Consider the following 13,396-nt stretch of genomic DNA (forward strand, 5'->3'; position numbering starts at 1 on the left):
ATCACATGATGACCGCCATTTTTACCCATCAGTAATTTTGGCTGTTTATAAATCTAATCTCTGTAGCTACCTTAAGATACATGGATGTTGCGCACGCACCTGCGCGCGCCCTCCAGTGTGTGTGCACTGTCTAGATGGTTCTGCTTGTTTGAGGTTTTCCCAAATAAGATATATATATATATGTACACATGCTATATTTCGGTTAACCTACACAATGTTTTTACTTGATTCCAGCTAATTTGTGAATGAATAAGTTTTTGTTTGTGTATGGTCAATCCATTTTTATGTAAATATGGTTTCATGCTGTATTGATTTACAATAAATCCATTGCATTTCATTAAATCGTGTTGCTTTACTACAAAAAACACATCTGATTGAGGAAGACTACAAAACATTGAGAAAGGATTTGGTAAACCAAGTATTTCATGCGTCATATGGTAAGAAGAGGGGTGTGGCCATAGTAATTAATACATCTCTACCATTCTCTGAAGAGAAAGTGATAAAAGATAATAGGAGAAGATATGTAATGGTTGACCCTATTACATTAACCATAGCTAAAGGTAATGAATCTTTTTTTCATTTCATACCTATTAGTTTACTCTAACGAATTAAAATGATTAACAAGCATAATGGCACAGAGAATGCAGAGATGTGTATATACGGTATACAAAGGATTGAAATATATGTTATTATTATTATTATTATTACTTTATTATCACATAACAGATATTTGAAGCAAACTATGGAAAATGTATAACTGAGTAGTGAAATACTCAGAAATAGTGAAATACATTCTTAGAAATGTCTACCGTGTCATGATTACAAAGATACCACTTGAACACACACACTGTGACACATTGGTCACACGCGCGGGCACACACGCGCGCACGCCTGATGCGCGCGAAACACACATACATCACACAGTTTCAGATCTACTAACGGGTCTTCGTTGTCATCGTTGGCATCGTGAATCATAGCGAATCATAGCGCTACCTATGGCCGGAAAGGGCAGAACCTATGACCGGAACTGGTAGGGTCGGAAAAACCTCCAGGGTCGGAAACTCCGGTACTTACACCGGCACCTCCAGATTTACAAATTAAGCACTGCGTAACTGTGTTAGCTGGGAGATAGCCTTTCACTGGTATTTCTCTCATTTGGATATGGGCTATACAATCTTCCAATCATGGACGGAAACAACTTTAAATTTACTTCGATTTAGTAGTTAATTAGCCGGAGAACATAAGACCGGGGAACATAGGACCCTTTTTCGGGAGCGGGGAACATAGGACCCTTTTTCGGGAGCGGGGAACATAGGACCCGGGGAACATAGGACCCTTTTTCGGGAGCGGGGAACATAGGACCCGGGGAACATAGGACCCTTTTTCGGAAGCGGGGAACATAGGACCCTTTTTCAGAAGCGGGGAACCGGGGAACATAGGACCCGGGGAACATAGGACCCGGGGAACATAGGTACGCTCCCCAATAAAACATAGATTTTTGAACTGTTTTGAGTGTGTGGATGCTGTTTCTTTTCATTCCATGGGGTTGTGAACCTTAGGTCTATGAAAGACAGAAAGCTTGCAATAAAACATAGATTTTTGAATGGTTTTGAGTGTGTGGATGCTGTTTCTTTTCATTCCATGGGGTTGTGAACCATAGGTCTATGAAAGACCGAAAGCTTGCAATAAAACGTTGATTTTGTAACGGTTTTGAGTGTGTGTGGATGCTGTTTCTTTTCATTCCAGGGGGTTGTGAACCTTAGGTCTATGAGAGACCGAAAGCTCGCAATAAAACATTGATTTTTGAACGGTTTTGAGTGTGTGGATGCTGCTTCATTTCATTCCATGGGTTTGTGAACGCAAATTGTTTATGAATAAAATGTCAGGGGTTGATTAAGGACACAAGGCGATGATTGGCACAGAACGTGGGGTCCTTCCCCCTTTTTTTTCCCCCTTATTTTTTTTTCTTTGTTTCTTTCAGGGCTAACTGAAGTTCATGAATGCCAAATAAATCCCAAATCTCCTCCTCGTTTAATGAGACTTGAGGCCTGCTTAGTTTGACTTCCATTAAAGTGAAAGCTATATTAAAGCCAGACTATGCATGATGCATTCCGCCTTCTCTATGATAAGTACTTACTAATAGTGACTAATAAGTATGTGCGGTTCCAGAGATTGACATTGTTCTCATTGCTCATTCTCTTCATGGTGAGATGAAAATGAGGATGTTAATTATGAGGCTTTAATAAAGCCTTGTCATCCATATTAGCATTATGATCTTCTACAGATTCCTTATTTGACTAATCTATCCTTTGGATTCAGTCACAAAGACCTTATTCTGTAACGGTATTGAATTAAAGAGCCATTGTGGAGTATTTCTTTTTAAACTTAATTCAGCTGGACTCGGTCATTGTTAGGCCATGGTTGAGTACACGGTCAACCAAAGTTGCATGGATTTCATTAGACATATGGATATGGATTTCATTAGACATAAAATATTATTGGCTCATCTTTCTCTTCTTCCTCCTCCTCCTCCTACTGCTCTTGCTCTCACGCTCACTCTTACTCTCACTCTTCCTCTTCCTCTCATTTCTCCATGCTGCTAAATTTTTCTCTCCAACAGAGTAGTGCCACTTGAGTTATTTGAGGTAATTAGGTTGTGGCATTTTGAAAGCCAGTGTTTTCCAGGTGAACAAAGTGTGCTAAATGATGCGATTTGTGGAGTTTTGCAAACATTTAATTTACAATCTCTATTTGAGTGAAAACAATGGAACTGATGACTGATGGATAGATTATTCACAATGTATTTGTTGTAAGTTGCTTTGGATAGAGGCATCTGCTAAATGGCAAAAATGTAAATGTAAATGTACTTAATTGGCAATTAATGTGGTAAAATCTAAACAGGTGAAAAAGTGCACATTTCAAAACATCAGTGATTAAAAACACAAAGGGAACAACATAAACAAAACATAAACAGGAACAATAGGAAGGCTAAAAATGACTGCCGGCCTGCCTAAAAAGATTAGTCTTTAATTGCCGCTTAAAGATTGGTTCTGAGGGAGTGGCTCTCAGGTCAGGGGGGAGGGCGTTCCAGAGTCTTGGGGCCGTCACCTCAAATGCTCTGTCCCCTTTGGTTTTCAGAGAGATGGAGAGTGTGTTCCAAAAACGATAATGATGCCCCACTGTGTGTTCATTCCTTCTTAATATAAGTTTAACTTTGGGTACGCTGCCAGGATTGCTGTAGAACCTACCGGTACTCTGATAACAGCCCCTGATGCTGACTGCTGTGCATGAGACAAGGTTTGCATAAATCTGTCAAGGTTTCAACTAAAAACAATATTAATCTCATCAGAAAAATAACTAATAATCCGAGACTGATAATTCTTTCAGTATAGTTATCGGCTAAGCGTGTGTGTATTCAGGCAGAACCTTAGCACACATCAAACTTGATCTTGGGAGAGCTTTTAAGGGAATACATGCTACAATTAAAGCTCTCATGCAATGATGAGTTGATTTACTTTACTGTAAGAATCCAAGTCATTCACATCAGAGGTTTTCAGTATGTATTGACGTAGATGGTGTCACAACTTTTAACAACTTACTGATGGTACTTTGCTTACATCACTCCCTTCAGAGATCAGAGTGATCTCTAATGTAGAGCCACATTTTATTATTTATGCTTTTGTCTGGGAAACCACTCACATTATGTGGATTAGAAGTGATTTTTTCTCTGTGCTATAATAGTTTTTTCTCCTCTCCCTGTGTTGTGATAGTTACGGAGCCCCCCTGGGGTCACATGGTAGAAAAAAAATATTTGATGTGTGAATCCGTTACCTCGGTTTTGTAATTCGTTAGGGTTAGGGTTAGGGTTATGGTTATGGTTAGGGTTAGGGTTAGGGTTAGGCCCTACGAGCCGGAACGTTCGCAAGGATTCTAACCCTAACCCTAACCCTAATCCTTGCGATCGTTCTGGCTCGTAGGGCCTAACCCTAACCCTAACCATAACCCTAACCCTAACGAATTACTAAACCGAGGGAACGGATTTCAAAACCGAGGGAACGGATTCACACATCAAATATTTTTTTTCTACCATGTGACCCCAGGGGGGCTCCGTAGATAGCTGTGGGCTCATCGATATGGTGTGAATAGTGAGAGATGGGTTAAACATTTGGCATAACTCCAACAGTGGCGCAGACCTATCACAACTCTGTGAGAAATTTAACATCATTCCACCACTTTTATGCAGTCTAAAAACGATTAGCTATACTGCCAGCAAAACCCAAGTTACTGTGTGTAACTTAACTTAACTTTAAACACTTTTCATGGGATTTTTTTTTACTAGGTTGAGTTAATCCATCAGTAAATTCTAAACATATCAACATCATACCAGTTTTGCTGCAAGGTGAATGGTGACAATTAACTGTATTGTTATAGTAAGTGATCCAATCTACTATTATACGGTAGGCTACAAATCTACACAGTTTTCAGGAATATCGTCATCAGCCATCTTCAAATTTCTGTAATGTTTGTAACATGATGTTTGGTTATTTTTATTTAGTTGCACACATCAAATATAACATAAAAGAGTATAAACACATGATGTAAGAACCCCAAAACGGTTTATACAGCCCTGTATTATGCAAGCCCTGTACTTAACATGAAAAGGTTAGTTCACGAAAACACATACTGTAGCAGTGCAGTGCTATGCAAAAAAGTGATTCAGAGACGGCTTTGTGTAAACTACACACTGTGTTTTAGGGTAAACCACAATTTACCATAATATGTTACTACTTGCTGGGTAGAGGAAAGCCTGCACCAGTATCTTGACAGACCAGTATCTGACAGTGCAGTAATTCTACCCACAAGCTACTTATCTTACCATTAACTCACCTAATCTAACAGTACCTATACACTTCATCTATCGTACTTGAAAATTAAAAACGATCTCTCTTAGAGCTGTTAGAAATGCACCAGGCAAGAAAATGCATAAAGGCCCCTTCAAGTTTGTTGTTTCATGGTGGTTCTATCTGTGTGTTTTTTTATCCATATCAGTGGCTTACAGCATCTTACAACATACTGTAGACCACATACTGTATATCCAACATGAAGAGAGCCAGTCTTGTTTTATAGATCTGCTTCTCACCTGGTTCACACTGTTGATAGTGGTCAAACTAAGATTGATCTCAAATCAGTCAATTACTAAATCAAGGCACTGAGGTCACTCAGAATTCACACTGGGTAAAGCGTTACACATCCTATTCGGAATAGGATATACAGTATGATAACATTTCCATTGTTTCTAGTGATTCCCTGTTTATCGTCCCTGTGTTAGGGTCAACAATGGTGAACTTAGTGGTGTGCCTAGTAATGAAAGTGCACATCAACAAATGGCCATGTATGGATTGGTTAGTTTGGAAAAATAATGATTTAGACTAAACAAACCAAGCTTCAGAATATTGAATTGAAATGGCTGCTCAATGTAGTTGCTAATCTAGGATTACATAGATTGCCATACCCCAAACATAACCACAATTCTTCATATTTTACTGTTGCCAAAGTAGGATTATGTAGTGCAAGAACAGTAATAATGAACACTGTGATTAAATCTGGCAAGTTTCTGCTCTGAAAGGATAATTTACCAACCATTTCTGAGCTTTTAAGATATTCTTTTCAGATCAAAATGTTTCCATATTGTGTTTAAGTCTATTTTGTACTGGTGAAAATTATTCAGACATTGGTTCCATTAACCCTTTATTTCATTTTCAACCACAAAAAAATGTTCATTGATGAAACACTTTTAGTTCTAAGCATCATACCATATTTTAATTATTGAGATGAACACAGATAATATTGTCATCCAAACAACTTAATTATAAAACATCTCAGGTACAATAGATATGAAACCACACCACTAGTGTGCCCTTGAGTAAGGCACTTAGCCCTCAGTTACTCCAGGGGGAATGTCCCTGTAATTCGTAATTGTAAGTCACTTTGGATTAAAAGCGTCTGCTAAATGGCAAAAATAAAAAAATAATTAATGATTGATTTGAATTTATTATAACTACAGCTACAACATTGCTGTTTATTTTTTGTCAACAATAGTTCTATGGATCATAGAAAGTCTATGGATCAAAATGGCCCGACTCCATTCAGAATACATTTTCTTTATCAACATGTTAGATTGTAAGATGTTTTGCAGGCAAATTACAATGCAACATGAACCAAAATAGCCATAAACCCTTCACCACAAGGTGCTTGTTCTGTGGTTTTGTGACAGAAGATTCTCCAGGTCACTCCAGTGCTTCTCTGTCCATCTCAGTGGCTGACCTTGTACACCACATCTCCAACCTGAAGGATGCCGGTCTGTTTGACAACGAACAGCTGTCCAAATAGTGGGGAGGTTTTATAAATATGCTTCTCGGCTGGTTGACACTGGCGATAGCTGCAAAACGAAGGGAAGGGATAATAGCAGACTTGTTTGTACATCAAATCCATGTTGTGTCATGACAAATCATAACATAATGTCTGTATGACCGCATTATTTGATAAGTCACAATTGACAATTCAGGAATTCCTGACTTAACAATTGTGACTTATCAAACAATGCAGTAGTATTGAGATAATATAGGCACTACCATTAGATTGACGGTATCATTAATAGTGGGTAAGTACCAGTGCAACAATTAGTTTTACACCAGCAGTCACAGGCCAACACCTTGACAGAGGGATGTACTGGTATCATAGTCAGGTCAATTACCTTTTGAGTGTGTCCAGTGGCTCTTTCCTACTGATCACTCCCGTTTCAGGGTCAACAGTGGTGAAAATGCACCTGAAAATGACAATTATACAACAGTTAGTTCCGACCAAGTCATTTGATTGGATTTGATTGGACAAGAGGCATTCCATGAGTGCTGATATACAGTATAACAGCACTGGGACCTTTAACTATATGTATCACTCCCCTGCACAGATGTTCTACTAAATGACCGTTAATTAGACTACATTGTTTGTGTTCAGGTTACTAGGCAGCAGTCCATTTGAAGTTCAGTTGCGGAACTATTTTTTGTTTATTTTTATGATTAAATAAACAAACAAATCATAATCTGTTGTCGCTTATTACTGTTAACTAATAAATGGCGCTGTAGAACTGTTGTATAAAAGCAATATCACACTCGAGGTCGTGCTGTTATATACTCCCTCTCGTGTGATATTGCTTAAATGTATGGAATGACCACCATAAAAATATCCCTGACTTGTAATTAGGGTTCTTATGTGCTGTTGAGAAGGAGAAACCTACAGTACAAGGGAAATGGTCAGTTAGCTATCCTTATAGCCTCTGTGCTCACAATCCACTCAGGTAATATAACAACAAATTATGTCAACCGCCATTGGTGTGTGAATGTGTGTGTGAATGGGTGAATGACAGGCCGTTGTAAAGCGCTTTGGAATAAGGCGACTATATAAGTACAGTCCATTTATACTGAACTACATAAAACACGGATGGCCGGAGTATGTCAAGAGGATGACAGCCATAGCAAAGCCATTCTTCCCAGACTGAGGATCACTCAGTGAACTAAAATGGACATATAAGACGCAGAAACCAAATCATTGTTCTAGCCAGCCAGAGTGCTGACCTAAAGAACAAAGTCCATCAGGGACATCAAGGGTCGCAGCCGACCTCTGCGAACACAAAGGTAAGAAAACTACCGTATCGCCGTTGACTACTAGATTAGATTCAACCTTTTTGTCATTGCACAGTAGTACAACAAAATATATATTTTTTGCTCTAGGCACAGGGTCAGCCATAGTCAGCACCCCTGGAGCATTTAGGGGATTACCTGCCTTGCACAAGGGCACAACGGCAGTGGTAGGCACCTTAGATATGTTGCCAGCAACCCTCAAGTCACCAGCACACATCGGGATCGAACCAGCAACCTTCAGATTGCTAGCCGGCCTCTAGGCTACGGCGCCTCAAGTGGTTGGAAATACTCCACATACCCATGTGACTGTCATATCAAAGCTGAAGAGTATTTCGCTGAGAGACGCTTCATACGACTGTTTTGACGGACAACGGACCACAATTCACACAACGTGTCACGTCAAGTCCGCATTATTCACAGGCCGACGGCATGGCCGAGCGAGCGGTGAGGACAGCCAAGTCAGTCCTAAAGCTGACCCCCTAAAGCTGACCCAGGCCGACCCTCACCTAGCTGTGGGTCAGGAGGTAGAGCCAGCGTCTAACAATCGCAAGGTCTGAGGTTTGGCGATTCGATCCCCGGCTGGCCACATGTCGAAGTGTCCTTGGGCAAGACACTGAAGCCCAAATTGCTCCTAATGAGTGGGCCGGCGCCTTGCATGATAGCTTGCCTACCTCGCCTTTGGTGAGTGAATGTGTGTGTGACTGGGGGAATAAGAGGCCGATGTAAAGCGCTTTGGAATAAGGCGCTATATAAGTCAGTCCACCTAGCTTACTCAGTTACTGCTCAACCCCTACTGAGCAGACACAGGAGAGTATTACAGTACAGTGCATGAACACACGTCCCTGTAACCATAACTACCACAAATACAATGGTAAATGGTAAATGGACTGCACTTATATAGAGCCTTTTTTGCTGCTCCAAAGCTGCTCCAAAGCGCTTTACAACGGCCTCTCATTCACCCATTCACACACACATTCACACACCAATGGCATCACTGGGAGCAATTTTGGGGTTCAGTGTCTTGCCCAAGGACACTTCGACATGTGGCCATCCGGGGCTCGAACCGCCGATCTGCCAACCTTGTGATCATTAGGCGGCGACTCCTGCGCCCCAGCCGCCCCACGTACCATGCTGTCTTATATGCAAGAGCATGCAAGTAACGTCACAATGATCCTGCTGCATTACCTTCCACAGCTCATCACACGCTGCATCCTCACACTGCCAATCTGGATGTCATCCCAAGAATCCTTACCAAGAGCAGGAAAAAGTATTGTGTTTTAACAGTGGTCAAAATGAGAATTATCATTGAGTCTACAAGAGCAAATCACTCACAAATCAGAATAGTATACATTTAGTCTCAAATAGAAGGAAGTACATCCTGTTTCTTAAATTGTAAGCTTACAGTCTATCTGACGTAGATCATCAATGTAATTGTGTTGAAGTGTCAAATGTTTCCTGTGTGTTAAAGACACTACCGTACCTCATCAAAGGCTTCACAGCCAGTAACAACGATATTGGGTCGAAATCGTGCCGCTGTGACATCATTCTCCAGTCTGCTGCTCAGATCCGCCACAGAGGCCTCAGACAGCAACATGACAGGGCCAACGTCAGGGTACGCAACCTAGACGTATACAGGGGTGCAAACTGGTGAGCTTAGAATGATAAGGTTCTATCTCCGTTTATGGTAGTTCAGAGATATTGAGCGCCAACGTTTTTACATTCCATTATGATTTGTGAGATGGTACCTTTGTATTTTATTAACTCAAAAATTTCAACATATAACAAATAACACCACACAGGCATTAATAAACACCTAATGGATCAGATTATGTAAAAAACTAAATTCTGACAAAAATGGAGATAGAACCTTATAATTCTAATGTCACGAACTGGTGATGGTCCAAAAAGGTGACTGAAAACGAAGAACATTATCAATGCGTGGCCAACCTTACAGGAGAAGATTTTTCTACGGGGGGGGGGGGCGATAGCACTAGTACTAATGGTGCTAAATGGATATCGCTAGCACTAACGGTGGTCTAACAACGATGCGTGTGTAAGTAGCGGCAGCCCTGACCTTAACACCTGCAGCATTACTTCGAAAACAGTTTACTGTGACTGTGTTCTCTCCACGCTGTCTGGAATTGTACCTAGCTGCCTGAAGCTAAAAGTTATTTCAACAGCAGCGGAGTTTAGTTTAGTCATCATATGACTTGGATGAGACTTAAGGCTTAGGACCCCCCCCCCCCCAAAAAAAAAAAAAGATCTACACGATTCACATGGATCACCTATTTTGAGGTAAAAACAGACGAATTTAGCAGAAAGGTGACAAGTTTGCAGCCCTGGGTATATTTTCAAACAGCAACATCAAATTGAAATGCCATTCCAGTGAGTGCATATAACTGTGTCACTAAACTTGTAACACTTAAATATGCGAAATTCTAGTAGCTAGTGTTTCAAAAGATGGTGACACTATAGCTGTTTTTTGTAAAACAATCCAGGAGTAAGATGACTTATTAACACAACCCGTTACATAATTAAACAACATTTTACCTTATCAATCTGTGAAAAGAGAGGTTCTTGGTCCACTGGTCTCCTGGGCATCATATGGGGCTCAAAGTGCACCAGGCGAAAGGTTTTATCAGCTGCCAGGTATCGAGTGAGCCAGCTCGAAGCCTCGTCCCCACAGTCTCTGCCTTGAATGTCTTTACCAAACACCCTGGGACAAACGACAAAGAACGAACAAACCTCAAAGCAACACTACCACAAAAGATTCTACATGACATAGAATCAAAAAGGGTTACATGCATGATGCATCACAAGTAATACAACAAAACAATCTGGTCAGACAATATTGTGAATGGCAACAGGTGACACAACAGTTCAATTGGTAAGCAATTATTCAACCTTAACAGGATGGTGACAAACTTAATGAACATACCTGCAGTCGATGATGGGGTTGGTCAGCTGCTGCACGGGAAACGTCAGCTCGTCCATGTCTGGACCGTTGAGACACACGTGTCCTGGACCTCCCTTACTGGTCAACGACACCAGAACCAAGCGAGGTTCTTGCCTGCCCGTGACCATCCCGCCATCCTCAGTGGTCACCAGCCAGTGCCTGGATCACATTCAAACTGTTGTTAATAAAGTGCTGAGGTGTTTTTTTACGTGCAGGTAAAATAGGTATAATAATAGCCTAATAACTTGTTTATTTCTATAGCGCTTTTCCTGCAAATGTTGCAGCTGAATGAATACATATTTATGAATATATATTTATATTACTGACCTATCTTCAAGTTCTCCGTATTTTAAACCCATCTGTTGACATTCTGCAAGCGCAACAGACACCGCTTTTCCAGATTTCAGGGGATGAACAAGAAGTTCCGAGACAACTCCTACTGGAGTCACTCTGGCCGGCCGCCTCAGGACGTACTTGTACCCAAGTCCAAGAGCGAGAAACGTGACACTCGCACCTCCGATCAACAGTGTCGTTTTACTGTTCTGAGTGAGCACATTTTTTAATAGTTCTTTTATGTCCATTTTAACTTCTCGACAGCTTGTAGGAACCTCTCATTTATGTGACATTTAACAGTTTATGAGTGTGCTGAACTACTCTCGACTACTCTCGTGTTTTGGGAAAGGCAATATTGGAACTCCGCCCACTTAGCTGGAGTGTGTTCATCAGAGCGACGCATCCGGGTATTTTTGCCTCGCGTCATGGGTGGGGGGGATCTGAAAGTTTGAGCCTTTATTTATATTATAAATATACCTATTGTTATTTGAACATACAAAGAATAATAATAATATTAATTCATTTTAGTGCAATACAAATAAAATGCATTATTATTATTATTATTATTATTATTATTATTATTATTATTATTATTATTCTTTGTATGTTCGTTTACAAAAAACATATTGAAACAATTTCAGAAAATACTGTTTATATTGTGGAAAAACACCAATAAAAAGAGTTGTGAAGAAGAAAAAAAAGGCATGGAAGGAAAGTGTGGATTTAGTTTTAGAGTTTTATAGGTATACAGAAAGTATATACAGGTGTTTACGGACGGATCAAAAGAGCCAATAACAGATTTATACTGGTTCTGCAGTGGTAGCTCCAAGCCACAGAGTTGAATTGTCTAAAAAGACTCCAAACTGCTTAAGTATATGCTTGAGTTGTACACCATCTGGATGGCTTTAGGGTGGATTGAACAAGGCAAACCCAACAGACCTTTGATCTGTAGTGGCTCAGCATCTGGTCTGTACAGCCTAAATGGACTGACTTATATAGCGCCTTATTCCAAAGCACCTCTCATTCATCCATTCACACACCAATGGCGGCAAGCTACCATGCAAGGCTCCAGCCCGCTCATTGGGAGCAATTTGGGATTCAGTGTCATGCCCAAGGACACCTCGACATGTGGCCAGCTGGGGTTTGAGCCGCTGATCTGCCGACCTTGCGATCATTAGATGCCGGCGGCTCTACCTCCTGAACCACAGCCGCCTCCCTAAAGCTAGGTACATCTAGTAAGCGCATGACCTGATATTTTAAAATAATGGAAATACATTCACGAGTAATAAAACAAGGAACTGTGGTCACATTCATTTGGGTCCCTGCTCATATAGGCATTATGGGTAATGAGAGAGTGGACAAACTAGCCAAACAAGCTGTTAAAGCAAGCAAACATAGCCATAATTAAAATATCCAAATCAGAGGGAAAGAGTATTGTATAGAAGGAAGCCAATACAGAGTGTCATCAGCAGAGGGATCAGGAGACTAGAGGAAGACAACACTCAGTACAAAACAGAGTGGGTAGTGAGAGAAACAGGGGAAGAAATAGAAAAGAGGAGGTGTTGGTGATGACAATACTAAGAATAAGGCACAGTAACTTGAACGAAACTCTCCACATTATAGGAAAGCATCCAACTGGACTATGTGACTATTGTCAGGTTCTATCTCCGTTTAGGGTAGTTCAGAGATATTGAGCATCAAAGTTTTTACATTCCATTATGTTTTGTGAGATGGAACCTTTGTATTTTATGAATTACTAACTAAAAATAACACTACACAGGCATTAATAAACACCTAATGAATCAGATTATGTAAAAAACTAAATTTTGACAAAAACAACCTTATAATTCTAACGTCACGTATTGTCAGGTAAAGGAAACAGTAGAACATGTACAGTGCTGTAAGAAAGTATTTGGCCCCTTCCCAATTTTGTCAATTTTTGCATGTTTGTCACACTTAAATGTTTCAGATCATCAAACCATTTTTAATATTACACAAAGATAACCTGAGTAAATAGAAAAGTAGTTTGCAGTTTTTAAATGATGATTTCATGTATCAAGGGAAAAATGCTATCCAACCCTACCTGGCCCTATGTGAAAAAGTAATTGCCCCTCCTTAACAACCAACCGATTAAACACATTTGTTTGAAAGCTGAGTTCAATTTCACAAGCCACACCTAGGCCCGATCACTGCCAGACCTGTTCAATCTAGAAATCTATATCAGATATATGTTTTAAATAACTATTTGACTTCAATAAATGGAATGATCCTATAAAACTGCATTTCCTATTTACTCAGGTTATCTTCGTGTAATATAAAAATTGGTTTGATGATCTGAAACATTTAAGTGTGACAAACATGCAAAAACAGACGAAATTGGGAAGGGGGCAAATGCTTTTTCACAGCACTG

General features: G+C 40.2%; 1 protein-coding gene across 1 annotated transcript; it reads right to left on the reverse strand.

Annotated features, from left to right (window-relative positions):
- Positions 1-5,147: 5,147 nt before the first annotated feature.
- On the reverse strand, positions 5,148-11,323 carry marc1 (mitochondrial amidoxime reducing component 1). Its single transcript, XM_080539354.1, has 7 exons — positions 10,981-11,323; positions 10,636-10,812; positions 10,248-10,413; positions 9,178-9,318; positions 8,883-8,944; positions 6,755-6,826; positions 5,148-6,439 (listed from the first exon to the last, which is right to left on the reverse strand). The coding sequence occupies exons 1-7, from the start codon at positions 11,232-11,234 to the stop codon at positions 6,313-6,315; spliced, it is 999 nt and encodes a 332-aa protein (XP_080395480.1). The 5' UTR covers positions 11,235-11,323; the 3' UTR covers positions 5,148-6,312.
- Between the last annotated feature and the right edge of the window lie 2,073 nt (positions 11,324-13,396).

Source organism: Nansenia antarctica (genome assembly GCF_963989245.1).
Source record: "Nansenia antarctica genome assembly, chromosome: 1".
Lineage (NCBI taxonomy): Eukaryota > Metazoa > Chordata > Actinopteri > Argentiniformes > Microstomatidae > Nansenia > Nansenia antarctica.

What these genes read in the sequence shown, in the direction of transcription:
- marc1 (XM_080539354.1), bottom strand. Translation starts at nt 11,234, where the DNA reads ATGGACATAAAAGAACTATTAAAAAATGTGCTCACTCAGAACAGTAAA. An exon ending in TACGGAGAACTTGAAGATAG is followed by an intron (nt 10,813 to 10,980) that starts GTCAGTAATATA and finishes AATGTGATCCAG; the next exon opens with GCACTGGCTGGTGACCACTG. An exon ending in GCTGTGAAGCCTTTGATGAG is followed by an intron (nt 8,945 to 9,177) that starts GTACGGTAGTGT and finishes GCTCTTGGTAAG; the next exon opens with GATTCTTGGGATGACATCCA.